Source organism: Pyrgilauda ruficollis, unplaced genomic scaffold, assembly GCF_017590135.1.
Source record: "Pyrgilauda ruficollis isolate IOZ18807 unplaced genomic scaffold, ASM1759013v1 scaffold17, whole genome shotgun sequence".
NCBI classification, from domain to species: Eukaryota; Metazoa; Chordata; class Aves; order Passeriformes; family Passeridae; genus Pyrgilauda; species Pyrgilauda ruficollis.
Window position 1 is genome coordinate 4,744,943 of NW_024515875.1, and position 17,250 is coordinate 4,762,192.

The 17,250-nt window shown below is 44.5% G+C and overlaps 1 protein-coding gene and 2 non-coding genes across 3 annotated transcripts; 1 reads left to right on the plus strand and 2 right to left on the minus strand.

Annotated features, from left to right (window-relative positions):
• The first annotated feature begins 5,706 nt into the window (after nt 1-5,706).
• On the plus strand, nt 5,707-14,066 carry CPOX (coproporphyrinogen oxidase). The gene is made up of 7 exons (XM_041464108.1): nt 5,707-6,214; nt 6,306-6,449; nt 7,140-7,250; nt 7,632-7,773; nt 9,804-10,022; nt 11,646-11,750; nt 13,536-14,066. Exons 1-7 carry the CDS (start codon nt 5,707-5,709, stop codon nt 13,621-13,623), a joined length of 1,317 nt encoding a protein of 438 aa, XP_041320042.1. The 3' UTR covers nt 13,624-14,066.
• A 397-nt stretch (nt 14,067-14,463) lies between these two features.
• TRNAD-GUC lies at nt 14,464-14,535 on the minus strand. Its single transcript has one exon. It is a non-coding gene; the product is annotated as a tRNA-Asp (tRNA).
• Nucleotides 14,536-14,841: 306 nt separating this feature from the next.
• TRNAI-AAU lies at nt 14,842-14,915 on the minus strand. Its single transcript has one exon. It is a non-coding gene; the product is annotated as a tRNA-Ile (tRNA).
• Between the last annotated feature and the right edge of the window lie 2,335 nt (nt 14,916-17,250).

Here is a 17,250-nt window from a genome sequence, read left to right on the forward strand (position 1 = left end):
CCTTGGCAAAACCTGTAGTTACAACTTCTATGAACTAACAGCATGAGGAAAGAGTTACCTCTTATTTGACAGCAAATAATGGACTAAGCAGGCTTTATCATTAGTTTTCTGGAGGCAATTCAGGAAAAACTGTTTATCTTCTTTTTCACAGAATTCCTGACCTTATCCCTGCAGTACAGTGTAGGGTCAGATAAAGATGGTGCATTAAGCCTACAGTTCTACCAGATGGTGAATGAGTCCCACTGCACCAGGTTAAAAATGCCTGAGCCAGGGATCATCATGAGTCCCAAACTGCCAGCTTTAAAATGACCACAGAAGCCAACTTGTGTGCTGTGCACAATTCTTAATATTGGTCACTTTCCTTGTCAGCATGGGTGAGCATAGCACCTTTTCCCATGGAAATTGCTTTTCTGTCCTAAAACCCCCTGCTGCTTCTCAACATATGCATCCAACCCTTCCCTGCCTCTAGTCTTCCTGATAATCCTGAGCTGCCCAGACAGTAAAGAAATTTGAATTATACTACCACAATGTATGTCTGTTATTCAGAACTAACTGCAGACAAAAGTCTCTCAAGACCTGTGAGCTAATTCAGCCAGTCCTTTAGCTTAACCATAAAAAAATGTACCTATTATTCCAGGGAGAACAGAAAGCTATGTATTTTGGCTTCTGGGTGGACTTTCATAACAGTAAACATTACATTTAGTGTGTATAAACAGCTACCAAAAAAAAAAATTATTGTGACACTGGGGCAGGAGAGTAACACAAAAAGAATTCTTGCCAACAGATCACTTCTGCTCATTGTTTCCCTTTCCTTGGAAACCTGGGAGGGAGGTCATACTTTGGCTTTTCCTGGATGAAGTCACATATGCAATAGTTATCGCTGGGGAAAATTCCTAATGTTTTATGAAGATGGTGCTATGTGACAGCAAATCTGAAGGCAGAGCTCAGGGAAGGGCACAGAGGAAGTGGGAAAACCATGGATCTCGTCACAGGAAAGATGTAGTACCTGACCTGGAGTGCTAACACATTTCCAGGGGAGGCTGCACACAAGCACATTTTGGGGCCTGTTAGCAAACCTCTATATTTCACTTTTTCACTTCTTTTTTATTAACTATGCAAAGGTGACCAATCAGTAGTGGAAGAAAGGTTTTCCTAAGGCACTGCATAACTCCTCTTACCTTCCAGGAGGTAGCATGAAAGAATTCCAGCAGCTTCTTGTTCTGTAGTTATCCTTTCCTTCCTTCATACACCCAGGGGAATCAATCCTGCATTAAAAAAAAAAATGAAGAAAAAAAAGGAGGATTCCTATGAATCTGCCATCCAGACAAATTACTGAGATAACAGATGCAGAAAGAAAGGTTTTCATCTTTCTCTTACAACCTTCACATCACCTACTGTTTCAGCTCAGTCACCAAAGCTTTCACTTCTCTCTCACTGTTATACTGAGATAATAACTCAATTCAACTTGTAGTATCATGCAAAACCTTTGAGATGCCCTCTGTTAAACAAGAGGACTTGTCTAACTACAAGCCCTCAAAATGTTTTTGAAGTCACAATCAATGCTTTGTGTGATAAACTGGATGAAAATGGCTCTTTCGATTTCAGAAGTAAGAGAAATGCCAATTGACAGGGAATTTTTGTGCTCTCAATGCATCTTTTTCTTCCTATTTTCTGATAAGCAACTGCATTAATTTAGTACTCAAAATAAAAGTATCCAACAACCTAAATGAAAGCATGTGCATGTCTCAGTATGAATGAGACTTTATTATGCTTTGCTGCCTTAGAACATGCAGTGTCTCTTGTTCTTTTGTTAATATCATTTTTTGTCCATAAATTCTCAGTAGAAAGAAAAATTAAACCAAGGTAGATGACACCTAAATACAAGCAGCAGCAGAGAAGCTTCAGAACTCTTTTCAAAGCATAGGGAAAAACAACAACAAAAAAATTAAAAGCATTCTTTTCTTCATAAGAGATCACCTTACATAATACTGCAAGTAGAAGTCCAGTTCTTCAAATCTGCTTGAAATCACTGCAGCCCTACAACCTTCTCTAGAATCACACTCACTTGCACCAGTAGAGGTTTTGACTACAAAGCAAATCTAAATGGCTTTGCTGTCACTGAAAACAAAACCTATTGCAAGACCCTCACAACAAAACACATACAGGTATGAAAATGGACAAGACGCTAAGAGACAAAATATTCAAAGTCATTTCACCATGCATATTTACAGTCAAAGTTTTAAAACTGACATGGAGATTTTAAGGGAGGCCAAAACCTTGGGATTTCACGTAGCTCTCTAAAAAAGCAAAAGGTACCATTCCTCAGATTCAATTCTTGTTCAGGTAAATGCAAGACCAATTCCAGGTTTAAGTCTTTGCCCTTCGCTAAACTCCAAGCGCCTTTTTCCTCTTCTGTGAGTATTTCCACAGAAAGGCCTACCCTACACACCATCACTATGCACTGCAAAAGCAGATCAAAATGCGAGCTGTCATTTTCTTGCCTTGTATCACTGCTGAGCATCTCACACACATCAGTACTTGGCTGACATTTCAGCCTTAATGTGCTGCCAGAGAGGAGATCCTCACAAGGTGGTAACATGACAGGATTCAGCACAGAAAGAGTGTGTTTTACACTCTGTCACTCCTCATCACCAACAGAGAGTGAAAGCCTGACTTGGCTTCTGCATCCAGCCTGAGCAATCCCAGTGTGTAAAGCAGTCATGCTTCTAAACTTCACTAGCAAGAGCAAGACATTGACCTGGGAATGTGATTGCAGCAAAGGAAATTCTCACCAGATTCTTCCTGGTGGGGGTGGTGGAGTGCTGAGGCAGGAGCCCAGGCAAAACGAGGAAAGAGTTTTTTCTAACTGCAGCTGGATAAGGAAGGCCTTGCACAACCTCATCCAGCCTGGGAATGGTGAACCCCTGGGGCTGGACTAGAGACCTCCAGAGGTCCCATCCAGCTGAATTACCAGATGTTATCAATTAAAGATTGCATTCAACCTAGTACAGAAAAAACCCCACCAACATATTAAATCAGCAGGAATGTGTTTTACATGTCTTGGCCCTGACATTTATTTGCTTTTAATAATGTCTAAAAAAAACCTACTGAAAGAGCAGAGCTTTACTACAGTAAAGAGCTTGGAAGGGCACTAACATCTTGCGGGTTTTGGCTGCTCTAAGCAGCTCTTTCCACAGTTCTTTATCCAGGGCTGGCAGTGATAGCTCAGTTTCTTCATGAATTGTATCTACTGAATACATCTAAACGTTTTGATGCTAAACAGTATGCATCATGCACTTCCAAGCTATTTACAAGCCACAGACCTCTCTTAACACATTCACTCCTACCTCTACTGGGTCGGGTTTCCTTGCTCATCAGGGATCATGTTCTCCAGCTGATGGCAGAAGAGAGACAAGCTGAGATCTGTTCCGCGTTGCAGAGCTTCAGCAGTTTTACAGCACTCTCTGCTGCCAAAGAGCAGAATCAGATCAGAAATAAGAACACGCTTGAAGATAACGTTCGAGCAAACGTTATCACTTTATACAGACAGACACTCCCCCCAAAAATACTCTGCAGTGAAAAGAGGCAGATAATGAAGCCCAGATCCATAATAGGGATTAATCTCCACACTTTCCACAGAGCCACATTTGAAACTGATCTATGCCTGGGTACTACAGGTGCAAATCAGTCCAGAAATACCAGATTACTGTTTCCAAGGAACAGTCCCATACCAAAGTGCAATCTTTGCAGAGCTGAACCATTTTTGTTCTATGCAGTACTTTTTAACACCTGGCACTACACAGACCTTCTCTTTGGTATTCTGAATTCTTCTTTTCACAGAATCACAGGCAGGGTAGGTTGGAAGGGACCACAGTGGATCATCTGGTCCAACCTCCCTGTTCAAGCAGGGCGATCCCAGAGCATCTGGCATAGGATTATGTCCAGATGGTTCTCCAGGAGGGAGACTCCACATTCTCTCTGGGCATCCTGTTTCCATGCTTGGCCACATTAAAGAAGTTGTTCCTCCTGTTCAGGTAAAACTTCTTGTGCATCAGTTTCTACTCAATGCCTTCATGTTCCATTGCTTGGCACCACCGAGCACAGCCTGACATCTTCCCTTCAGTTATTCATGGACACTGATGAGGTCCCCTCTCAGTCATCTCTTCTCAAGGCTGAACAGACCCAGCTCCCTCAGCCTTTCCTCATAAGAGAGACACTGCAGAGCCTTAATCACTTTTGTCACCTGTTGTTTCTCCAGCAGGTGTCAGGGTAGTTAAAGTCCCCCAGGAGAACCAGGGCCTGTGACTGTGAGGCTGCTTCAGGCTGTCTGTAGAAGACCTCAAGCACTTTCTCCTTTTCAGGTGGCCTGTAGCGAACACCCACAACAGTGTTACCTCTATTTGTCTGCCCTTTTTTCCTAACCCATGAGATCTTGACTTGCTTGTTGTCCACCCAAAGGCAGAGCTCAATACATTCCAAGTGCTCTCTCACAGAGAGGGAAAATCCACCACCGCACCTTTCTGGTCTGTCTCTCCTAAACAGGGCATTGCCCTTCATGACAACACTGCAGTCATGCAAGCTATCCCACCATGTCTCTGCAATTGCAGTGAGATCAAAGCCCTTTCACTACACGTCTCTAGTTCCTCCACTACATTAGGAAACAACATGTGCTTCAACTTTAGAAAGAAAAAAGGATGTATAAGCATGTGGCCTCCCAGATCCATGGGAAATAATCCTATTGCACTGAACTGGTGGTCCCACAAACTATTCAGGTTCTAAAAATTCCTTACTATGAGTAGAAAACCAGAAATGCCATACACAGAAGAGCAATTCCACATGGTTCACAGGACAGCTCAGTAAAATACAACTTTACCCCTATTCCAGCAATGCCTGGCCCTGCACAAGCCATTACTCACAAAATGACTCTGCAGCCGCATGTAGTTGCATCAACAATATCAGGTTATTTGTAACCTGATTGTAACCAGTATGCAGAGATATTTTATAGGCACATGGACAGCACAGCCCCCTCTCCCAAAGCTGCACCAGGCGAGGTGTAGCACCTGAGTGCTGCATCCCTCAATGCCTCTCCCTGTCACGCCACCCTCACGCAAAGGGCAGCCCAGATCCCGATGGGAGGGTTATGGGATGCTTGCACTCTTTCACAGCAGTCAGTGTGGATGGGCTTTCTTGTACAGACATGTATGAGCCAGCTGTGTGCCAATGGCATTTTGGCCTGTTTCAGATATAGCACGACCAACAGGACTAGCGAAGTGATTCTTCCTCTGTACTCAGCACTGGTGAGGCCACGTCTCAAACACTGTGTCCAGTTCAGGGCTCCTCAGTTCAGGAAGGCCATTGAGGTGCTGGAGCAGGTCCAGGGAAGAACAATGAAGCTGGTGAAGGGTCTGGAGCACAAGCCTTATGAGGAGCAGCTGAGCGAGCTGGGGTTGTTCAGCCTGAAGAAAAGGAGGCTCAGGGGTAACTTTATCACTCTCTACAGCTTCCTAACAGGAGGTTGTAGCCAGGTGGGGATCACTCTCTTCCAGGCAACCAGCAACATGACGAGAGGACATAGTGTTAAGCTGTGCCAGGGGAAGGTTTAGGCTAACATTAGAAAGAGTTTCTTCACAGAAAGGGTGATTAGACATTGGTTTAGACCGCCCAGGGAGGTGGTGGAGTCACTGTCTCTGGAGAAAGAAAGATTGGATGTGCCAGTCAGTGCCCTGTGGTCTAGCTGACAGTGTGGTGATAGACGACAGACCAGACGGGACTATCTCAGAGGTGCTTTCCCTAATCATTTCCGTAGGCAGACACACATTCATACCCAGCGCGGCCCCCGCCCCGCCCCGGCCCGGCCCCGCTCCGCCCCGCCGGCATTGCGGCGCCGGTGCCGGTCATGGCGGCGGCAGCGCGCCTGTTCCGCGGGGCTGCCTGGCGGCCGCGGGAGCGCTGGGCGGGCTGGGGCTGGCGCTGGGGCTGTGGCGGCGGCAAGCCGCGTTGGCGGCGGCTCGGGAGGACGAGGAGGAGAAGGAGCTGCGGCAGCGGTTCATGGCGCCGCCGGTGAGCGGGCTGCGGGAGCTGCGGCGGCGGCGGCGGGAGCTGCGGAGCCGTATGGAGCTGCTCATCATGGAGACGCAGGCGGAGGTGTGTCGCGCCCTGGCCGACCTGGACCCCGGTGCCTCCTTCGCTGTTGACAGCTGGGAAAGAAAGGAAGGTATGGAGAAGCCGCGGGGGAGACCGCGGATACCGGCACCCCGGGTTCGGTCACCCCTCGGTGACCCTGACCTGGAGCCTGGCGTTGGCAGGCGGAGGCGGCATCAGCTGCGTGCTGCAGGATGGCGAGGTCTTCGAGAAGGCGGGTGTGAACGTGTCCGTCGTGTCCGGGCTTCTGTCCGAGGAGGCAGCGCGGCAGATGCGGAGCAGAGGGAAGTCTCTGAAGGCCAAGGACGGTAAGGCGTCTGTCGCGCAGCTGGGATGGGGAACCGGGACGTGTTCACCTGAGTATTCCCGTTCAGGTGCTCTGAAAGCAACCTGGCCTTTGAGCAGAACATGAGGAAGGCCAGACTGGTGAAAGTTCAAAGGTTTTCATTTGAACCATAGTGACTTCTAATCAGTAAGCCTGATAGGTGGATTTTCATGTCCCTAGAAAGCTACGTACGGCAGTGCTTCGCTCTGTCTTGCTGCTATGAGGAATGTATTGTCGGCACATGTGGCTTCTCAATAGTGACACTGTAACGCAACACTGAAACAGTGCAGGAATTATGTACCAGCGAGGTAGAGGGAGAAAACCAAAAACACCTGTAGGCTAAAGGGTACTCAACACACCTTTGTGTAACAAAGGGTAATTGTGAGGACTGGGGGTGGTAGAAAGCAGTGCCTTATGGTTTAAGTGGTCTTCATCTAGTGGGTTCTCCAAAGTATTGTCATGTTTTAGATCAAATACCAAAGAAATAAGTGAGTTAGGTGTACAGAAGTGTATGGATGAGAAGTAACTTGCCCACTGATTAATAATTATGGTGACCCAACGTGAGACAGTTTCTTGTTGTGATTTGGAGCGTAAGGGAAAATGTTCCTTAAATGATAACAAATGATGTTTATTGAAAAACTGAAGGGTTTTTTCTGTGCTTCTTTTTATGCAGGGAAGCTGCCTTTTTGTGCCATGGGTGTGAGCTCTGTTATCCATCCAAAGAATCCTCATGTTCCAACCATGCACTTCAACTACAGATACTTTGAAATTGAAGAAGCAGATGGTAAGGATTATAGTCCAGTGAGGAATGTATGAAATGCCCCAAGGAAGTGTGAATGCATGGCTGGGGTAAGAGATAAGAACTGTGCGAGTTTGCTCCCAGCTATGTCGAGTCACCAGCCCATCTTGTGAAACTGCTGTCCTATAGTCAGGATCAGTGGTCCAAAATGGTTTTCACTACATTGAAGTTTGTTTCATCTCTTCCTGGAGTCACTGATCATTGCACTACCTTGTAGGCAAATTTTTCACTAGTGAAGTTTAGGGACGCCACTGAAAAATGATGTTGTTTTGTATTGTAAAAGTAGTTGTTAGTTCTTGGTGAACCACTAGCAACAAGTTGCTGTTCAGAAGTTTAAAAGAAAAATGTTGCTTGCCTCTGCTATAGGAACTAAACAGTGGTGGTTTGGTGGTGGGACTGACCTCACTCCAACTTACCTGAATGAAGAGGACGCCATTCATTTTCACAAGACTCTGAAAGAAGCCTGTGACAAGCATGATCTGAAGCTGTATCCCAAGTACAAGAAATGGTACGTGGATGAAGGTGTGCTTGGGGGGAGCAGAAAGCAGCACTAGGTGTTGGCAGTTAAGTGTACGCTAGGAACTGTAGGTTCTGCTGCCTTTTGAAAAGTATCAGAAAGCCATAATGAAAATCAGAAGTGTACTGGGACAAAATGTTGTCTAAAGAAATATCTTATTTACAGAATCCTGGATTTTTCAAGTTGGAGGGCTGACAACTAGGATCGTAAGTCTATAGCCCAAAGAAAAACCGTCAAGGTTTTGTTGCACTAGGCAACTTAAAATTCCTTTTAGCCTCTGGTGTTGAACTAGGACAAGACTTCTGCCCCATGGACTTGTACCAATTCTGTTTACAGTGAACTCATGGTAAATGTGCATGATTCAGTGTGAGCTCTTGGGCCATCACACCAGTTTTGAAAATCCCACTTTTGTTTTTCTGCCTTCAGTCTGGCCTTCATAGCCAGGTAATTTCCAGGTATGTGAAGTACATTGTCCTTAATGTAGAAGCTTCATAGTTTGATGAAGCTGTATTTTTTTTCTCTGGTGACACATTCACTGGGAGTTCAACAGCACATTTTCTAAGATGCAAACTTTGAATGTTCTTGAGCTGAGAGATGGGATCTTCCACTACCAAGTGGGAACTTGCTGTTCTGTGTCTGATAATCCTATCTGCCACAAGCTGTGTATGCAGGAAGGTGGGGGTACCCTTTTGTAAGCTATTAGGTCTTGTCTGAGGACAGGAGATAAAGTGGGTGTTATAGTTTGGGTGGCAACCATTTAGTAGAGAGACATATCGTAGAGCCTTGAGATTATAGTCTTGCTGTCTGAGGATTTTTTGCATGGTAGTTTAGAGAATCTACCTTAATGGTCTGGTTCTTTGCTACTTACGTAGGTTAGCAATGCCAGCTGCAGGGGGTAGGCCTTTTCCCACTTTGCTAAAGATAAACATTATTACACTTACCACACTGTCTACCTGATCTAAATTAAGATTTTTTGCCAGGATTATTCTCTTTTATGTTTCTGACTTGGTGTTTTTCCCTAACTTAAACACTGATTATCCCAGTGAATAAGAAAATAGTATAGGTTATCTGTTACATCTCCATGTCTCTCTTGTTATGGCCATGCCATATATAATGCTTGAGAACAATTGTGGATATATGGAAAACTGGTCCCATATGGAAAACTAGTCCTAATGGAAGGGCCAGGTTTTCTTGATGTTGATGGTTCCTGCTTCCTACTTCCCTTTGCTTTCTCCTCTGTGTGAAGACTTGCACGCTCAATCAAGGAATTATAGATAGAGTTAAATCATTCAAGTTACAGTAATTTCACAAATAAATACTCCCTGTAAATACAAAAGAGATTAATTGCTTTTAGGATAAGCTGCCCGTACTAATTTATAAACTTAAACATGAGTCATGAAAAGCCACTGCTCTAATGACTCAGTCTTTCAAGTTCTAACTATTAAAAAGCCTTTTTCCAAGGAAGGGTGCTGTGACAGTTTCTTTCTTATCTGGTCTTGAGGCCTTAGATTACTTGTGTTTTGATGAAGAAAATTCTTTTACTTGGATGGCGAACAGAATAAATTCTGTAAATAAACTCTTCCAAGTTTGAGTTCATATGAAAGCTGTCCAAATAATTTGAGAACTACATATAATGCTGGGAACGGAATCTATCAAGAGCCCTTAGTTTTTAAAGTTTTGAAATCAGATGTCCCTGTTCCGAGTAGATAAAGGACATGGATTGGATCAACCTACATGGATGCATCTGCCATGGTGTTCAGCAACTTTGTGGTGATGTGTAGCTTTACAGAGAGCATTTAATCAGAGCTTTTACTGCAAGTGACACGGGAGTGCTTTCCCAGTGATGCTGCACTGTCCTGCCTCTGGGCAGTCAGGGAAACAGTGGGGCACCCAGCCCTGCAGAAACTGACTTGTGGGCAGTATTTCACTGGTTCTGTCCTGCAGCATGCAGCTCTTTGGAGCACTGTTCATGTGTTTGAATACTCTGGACCATATTAGTAATCATCTGATGCTGCTTCTAGGTGTGACGACTACTTCTACATCAAGCACCGTGGTGAGCGGAGAGGGATTGGAGGCATATTCTTTGATGATATGGACTCTCCCTCCAAGGAGGAAGTATTCCAGTTTGTAAAGAGTTGTGCCAAAGCTGTCGTGCCTTGTTACATTCCCATTGTGAAAAAGCACTGCCATGACTCCTTCACACCAGAGGAAAAGCTATGGCAACAGCTTCGGAGAGGACGGTGAGTACTGGAGGAACAAAAGTATACACAGGAGGTGGACTGGGCTGGCAAGAAAAAAAAAAATGAGCTAGTTTCTTTATGGTTACAGGTTGTGTGGACCAAAAAAGCTCACCAAGATTTTCAGCATGTTTGTGCATAGAACTAATTCTGAAATCCAATGCTGGATTGCCAAAGAGGGTGCAAAGAACCCATTTCCCACTCTTCCATGTTGTAACACAAGCAACCCAAACAAAGCACCACCATTTCTTTTCAACTCCTTCAAAGAGCAAGAAAAGAAGAACAGGCCAAGGGGTGTGGGTGTGCTTCATGTCCTCAATCCTGCCCTCTCCTGCAGCCCAGAGATACTGGATATAGGGCTGCCCTGTCACATGAGGAGCTAAGGGTGAAGGAATGGTGGCTTCCTATTAAGTAATGCAAGAAAACCTCACAAAGTCAGGAAGTAACTGTACTTGAGTACTTTCAGCTCCTTATGTGCATATTTATTCCATCTGATCTCAGCATTGAAATTCCGGTAAAGGAATTGAGGATACCTGTAGAAGACTTAGGAGGATGCTTGTTAAAGTCACCAACTGTTAATGCTGCAAAAGCTTAAATACATTGGTCAATACAGTTTACTCTGTTCTCCATGGCCTGTGAGTGTCTGAGCATACGGAGAATTGAAACTATGCTTTGTGCTTAACTAGAGTCTTCAGTTTCTGCCTGTTCTTCAGAGAAATGTGAGACTGGCATGGAGAGTGTAACCATTCAAGTTCAGATCACTGGCCTGCAGCTGCTGGTCACTTAAGCAAGTGTCCTTAATTTGGTGGGACTGTCCTTGGGAACATCTTTCAGGATCCAGTGTGTGAATGGGATTTAGCAAACCTGCAAAGTTTAAAAGGGGGAATAGCTTTTCTGAGCAGCCAGGACCAGCTTGAGGCCTGTCTATTTCCCTGGGTCTGTTTGCAGGTTATGGTGCTATGTAAAGCTTTCCATTTCTGCACATAGATAAGAGCTTTTCCCTTCCTGTATCTTCAAGTACAAATGCCCTGTACTGGCTCTCGAGATAACCCGTGATGAATTGTCACAGCTCTAGTCCTCTGCTGGGAGCAGAAAATGGTCTATTTCATCACTTACAAATCCCAGCCAGGACTCTGAAGCTATCTGACTTCTGCTGTTCCCAGATCTTCCCAGGAACCAGGAAATACTGTTCTAGCCTTGCTGCTTATGTATCCTTCAGCATGGAGGACTGCACAGTAGGATTTTTTGTCTGGTTATTTTCAGTACCTTTAAGGCCTCTCTTTATTACACCCCCACAAAGAAGAGAAGAACCAAGGTAAATGTAGTGTCGAGCTTGCCAGCAGGGCTGAGGCCTGGGAGGAATACAGTACAGCACAGGAGCCTGCAGACTGCTCTCCTTTCAACAGTTGGTCTGCTCCAGTTCTTAGCCGAGGTCGCTTCTCACAGTGCTCTGTGGAGTGGCAAGGTCACACCCACGTTCCTATGCAGAGGATGCTAAAGAACAGTTGACCCCAACTCAGCAGAAAGACAGACTGGTTTTGTTTGACGTCTGCCATTTGAAGAAAACACAACCAATTTCTGCTAATAAACCAGTTTTTTTTCTGTTGCATCTTTTCATTCCTGTAGGTATGTAGAGTTCAACTTGGTTTATGACAGAGGTACAAAGTTTGGCCTCCTGACACCAGGATCAAGAATCGAAAGCATTCTTATGTCTCTGCCACTGACTGCGAGGTAAGGGTGTGGTTATGTGGGGTTGCAGCCCACTGTTCTTAGTAAAATACTTAATAGGATTAAATGAAAGGTCTCTCCTGGTCTCCAGTCTCTTAACAGTGGAGAGTTCATGCCTGATACAAGAACTGGACAAGTACAGTTCTCTATTCTACAAATGCAGATGCTTCTCCATTGTACTCACCTAATTGCCAGTAGTATGTGGCATAGAGATTTTCTGGTAAAAAAAAAAATTATAGTTTTTGTGCTTAGTTCCTCTTGATAGATTTATTGTTCTCGCTCTATGGGTTTATGTTTAGTAGCCCTTAGAAACCATGAGAGCTTCTGGCAGTCCTGCCAAATGTGTGGCAAGGAGCTCCATGGTTTAACTAACTGTGTGTTGTATGAGAAAGTACCTCTTTGTTTTCTACTTGAACTTTTCACTGAGTAACATGATTTTCTTCCTGTACAGGCTTCTGGGGGTTTTTCATTGTTTGTTTTCCAGGCTGACAGTTTGTTTTCCTGCTCTTTTTAGTTTTTTGTACAGTTGATGTTTCATACTTTTGCCACTTTTGCTAGGCTTAAGTTTTCTGTGCCCTTTCTGAACTGGGGATAAGGAAGGGACAATGTAAGCTACGTACCTGGATACAAGATGCAGGTGTGCTCCTGACTCATAGTGGCATAGCAGTATTTTAATTAATTATTCTTTCCATAATCCTAATATTCTGTTTGCTGGTTTTGACTGCTGTTCAGCATTGAGGTGGCTTTTTCATAGAACTGTTAAAATGCCAAGGTCTTTCTGGGCAATACAATTTAACTCAATCTGTATGCAACTTTTTTCTGTGTCCATCACATCAATCAACAGTGAATTTCCTGCCATTTTATTACTCAGTTGCTTGGATAAATACTGTTTTTAACTGTCCTTTTAGGTTTTAACCCATCTTGCTTACGCTTGTCACACCAGCAAATTTGGTCATTTACTATTTATTCCCACTTTCAGGTTGCTTTTTCTTATCCTATTATGAATTCCTAGGAAAACTGCCTGCTGCCTTGTAACTGTGAAGGCAGTGCTGTTGTCACTGTATATCTTCATCCCACTGACAACACCTGATGTGTCCCTGACCTGGTGGTGTAGCATGTTCTATGTTTTGTTATCATTTCTGTGAGTGTCTGGGTTTGCTCTTTTTCATCAATGAACTAGCTCACTTCACAGCATGCATGGGTCATTCCTTGGCGGGGCAAAGGAGCAAGGAGGACATACCCATCTCTCTGTGACTGCTGACACTTTCCTTTCTCTCTTGTGTCTCTTTCAATTGCTTTTTCAATGAAAAAAGGCATCTTCCACCACTTTTGTTCTTAAAACCAAGATTCAACAAAGACTTGTAGCACTTTCAGTCCAGATTCTGGGAAAAGGTTGTGTCACTGTCAGAATTCAGTGTGTTCCTGGTTTTGTTCACCTTCCTTGTGATACTAGTGTGTCACAAGAGACTGTTACAAGATTTTTGCAAATAAACCTGCATGCCTTGTGGGGAATGGGGTACTGCTCTTTTCTTTTTCCTTGTCCTTCCAGATTTTTCAAAAGTTGGTAAAAAGATGAAGCTAACATTTCTCCTGTCTACCCTGGTGGCATTATTATTTCTTTTTACTGAACTTGTCATTTGTAACCATATCTGTCATCTCAGCCAAGAGTATCAGCTGTGTATGTAGCTTTGCATCCTTAGAAAAGGCAACTCCAGTCCAAACACAGCCTGGTGCAGGAGAAGTGGCTGCCAGCTGGGCCATCTGAGTGAGTCTCCCTTCTCCTTGCAGGTGGGAGTACATGCACAACCCACCAGAGAGCTCCAAAGAAGCAGAAATTCTGGAGGTTCTGCGAAATCCCAAAGACTGGGTGCACTGACACAGATCATGAACAAGACTGATTGCTTCCACTGAGCCATTCTGAGAGAACAGGAATACCTGCAAACCAGCCCATTCAAGCTGCTGCTGTGTGGTGTTTCAGTGTGTCTATTTATACTCTTACCTCCTGCCTTAATTATGCTGTAGACTTGTTAGAACTTGCAAGTGTGTGAACTCATTCTTTTAGACTGATGGGCTAATCTTTCATCCCCTGTTGGTGTTGCCTTGTGAAGGTCTGGTGCAGGCCTCAGGGGGCTACTCTGCATGCTTTAGATGACTGCAAAATGGCAAACTACTGTGGTGTCTTCAGGGAAATGAAAGCATTATCTGTGCCTAAATAGCACTGCTTACCCTTATGAAATGTTGGTGTGCTTAAAAACATTTTTTTAAAGAATAAAGGGAATATTTGGTATTATATTAAACCTTAAACTGTGCTTTCAGGAAGCTGTGGAAAAGGTAGTACTTCACATGTATTTTGATGATGTCTTGATTGTAGAAGGGGGGGAAATGGTTTAAGATGTGCTGCAGCAGCATAACTTGGCTGATGTGGGTTGAGGTCTCAGTGTTACCTCATGAGAATGGAAGGATGGCTGTCTTTGAGAAAATCAGCATTGAGCAACTGTGCCGCGATCGATTGCACAGCAAAACAGTGCTGCTCAAGCCAGCTCCATTGCCAGGGAGGTCGATGGTGGATCAGGGCGCTGCTGCGTGCCTTCACACTCCTTCCAGCTTTGGACAATCTGATTGTCTTGTCTCCCAGCTCGAACTTCTGGGAGGGTTGAAAAGCAAGTGCGGCGTGGGTTTACTTTTCCCCCGTTTGAGGAAAAAGGGACTGCTCTATCTCCCCGTCGGGGAATCGAACCCCGGTCTCCCGCGTGACAGGCGGGGATACTAACCACTATACTAACGAGGAATTAGATATGGGACGGTTGTCTCCCTGCCGCCACGTGATACCAGCTCACCGGCCGTCGGCTCCTGGCGTACGGATGACGCCTGGCCTGGCCCGCGGTGGGATAGGGTGGGGAGAGGCGCCGGTCCAGCTCGCACTCACTGTGCCCCCGTGACCGCCCAAGTCCAGCTTCCTCTTGGGGGGTACCGCGTTCCTTTCCGTGTTACCCCTCCGCCCCTAAAACAAAATAAAGCGATTCTCTGCTAAGTCAGTAATCTCCTCATGGCCAAGGGGAAAAAAAAAAAAAAAAAAAACCAAAAAACCAGAAATTGGCCCGTACGGGGATCGAACCCGCGACCTTGGCGTTATTAGCACCACGCTCTAACCAACTGAGCTAACCGGCCACGTTGGTGAGGAGGAGCTGAGGAGCAGGCTCCGAGGCACTCCAGGGACGCTGCAGGCGCAGCCGCTGCCGAGCGCCGCTCCGCAGCATTCCTGCGATCGCTCTTCCTAGGCACCGCCTCGGTGAGCTGTTTCGGGGAGCCGTGGTACAGCAGCAAGGGCACCAGCCGGGGTGACGAGCATTCCTAAAAACTTGGGACTTTCACACCTTTCGTTTTTCTCTGCCTGCCCCCTCCTCCGGTGCGCGGGGGGCAATTAGCGGAGGCACGGAGCGCTCAGCGAGGCTGCGCCCCGCACACGGACGCGCACCTCCCGGCGGCACCACCGCATTCCCCAGCCTTCCCTCCCGCCCTCCTCTTGGCCACGCCGCGGACGGGGATGCGATGGAAAGAGTGATGGGTCATTCCCCCGGTGACGGGTCATTTGGATCACTTGTGAAATCAAGGCATTGATTAGAAAAATGCAGAAAATATTTCAGAATTAAATACCTCTGAGTCAGTGAAAAAGCTGTAGAGGAAGAGGACATCATCAAATTCCCAGCCCTTCCCTCACAAACCATCAGTATGAGTGCTAAGTTGAGCTCTTCTTTGTTGTTCCATTTGCCACTAACACAACCTATCATTAAATACATCAATGAAAAACATGCTAGGAAGCTAAATATAAGGTAATATCTGCATAGAGAAGCATATATAAAGGTATCATGACAACACAAGAGCTTCCTCAAATCCTGGGCAACATTTAACAGACGTGTTCCCACACTGCAGAAAAAGACTCCAAAGCTGCCACTGAGGAAACGGTCACAGATCATGTGTAACAAAATATGGAGTAAGGAAGGAAAAGGACGGGAGACATCTGATGAAAAAAGTTCAGAAAACTACAGATGTGCACGAAGAGGAAAGAAGCAGAAAGCCCCACAATAAAGGGACTTTTTAGAATAAAAATTTCTAAATTGAAAAGGCATCATTTAGCAGTGACATGCTGGGCCTTAAAAAATAAGTGGGCAGTCTACAAAAGAAAAAATTATTTGATTAGCTGTAGAACTGGAAGAATCTGCAAAAAGTCATATACCTAAAAAAGCAACCCTGACATGGTCTAAATTCAACAGGTGCTGTTTTTCTTTCCTTAAGCAGCAGCATTCAATCACTAATACGGTGGGACTCCAACACTGTAGGTTTTCCTCCATCAGCAACCACAGTCCTCAGAAATTGATCAAAAAATTTTAGGAAACAGGACTGAAGCAGCAGAATCACTCCAGAGGCAAGATGAAGAGTGCCTGTTGTAAGCAGAATAAGGATTTTAAACTCTGTCTCATGCTTTCTCAAAAACACACTTCTAATGGATTTTGTTTGAATTTCAAGCTCAAGAAGCATCATGATAAAGACAACAGTCAGGGAAGAGAGAAGCTGCACGGTCACTTTGTGTTTCTGCTGTTGTGAGTAGACCTCATCTCAGTGTAAAATAATTTCAGAGCCACTGGGACAAGACCTTTTCCAGAGCAGACTGCTCAGTAAAGAAAGAACTACAAAATTGTGTGCCAGGAGCCAGAAGATACAATGCACCTGCAATGAAACGTGGTGTCTTTCTGCAAGAGAAGGTACTGCAGCCCTAACTCATTTTATTACCAACCTTGATTCTTTTTTATTAGGTTATCCCTAATTTATTGACCACTCATTCCTTTAAAATACCATTTTTCTAAGAAAATTATGACCTAACTATTTCACTATTTTAAAAATGCAAGAAGCACAGTTTGTTTTGTTCCTATATAGCTATTGTGTCATTACAGTCCAAAATACATTTCCAAATACATTTCCCAGCCTTTCAGGATAAGAAGGATGCCTAGGGAGAGGTTTACATTATTTTTTTCTTCCTGGAGCAAGAAATAAATAATTGTCTTGTCAACTGCTGCATCAGGAATGTGCAGGTGAAAGATGGTGAATCTTTGATGACAGATGTTTGTCTAAATGCAATACTTAGAACTACATGTTTGAAATGCCTGTTTCCTTTTCCCTTCCCCAAGGAGTCAGATTTAATAAATTTAATACTTTCAACATCTTTCCTTTCTCAGGAAAAGCAGTTATTCCAAGAAAACCACATAAGAAGAACTAGTCCAGGAATGAGGAAGTAAAGGATGACATTTACTTTCCCCCTCTTAATTATGGTACATTGCAGGTAAGTGATCATGTTCGTAAAACTAATTTTTGAACTTCAGTTTAGCTAAGAACTCTTTTACAATATAATGGTTTTAATTAGCTTTCTAATTAATTTTTAATAAATCATAAGCAGTGTGTACTACTCATAAACAGCGTGATTTTCCACTTTAACCAGCAAGCAGCAAAG

Bases quoted from the DNA above. Each gene is read 5' to 3' on its own strand.
- CPOX (XM_041464108.1), top strand. From the start codon at position 5,707: ATGTGCCAGTCAGTGCCCTGTGGTCTAGCTGACAGTGTGGTGATAGAC. The intron at 6,450-7,139 runs GTAAGGCGTCTG...CTTTTTATGCAG, and splicing joins GTCTCTGAAGGCCAAGGACG to GGAAGCTGCCTTTTTGTGCC. The intron at 7,774-9,803 runs GTACGTGGATGA...TGCTGCTTCTAG, and splicing joins TATCCCAAGTACAAGAAATG to GTGTGACGACTACTTCTACA.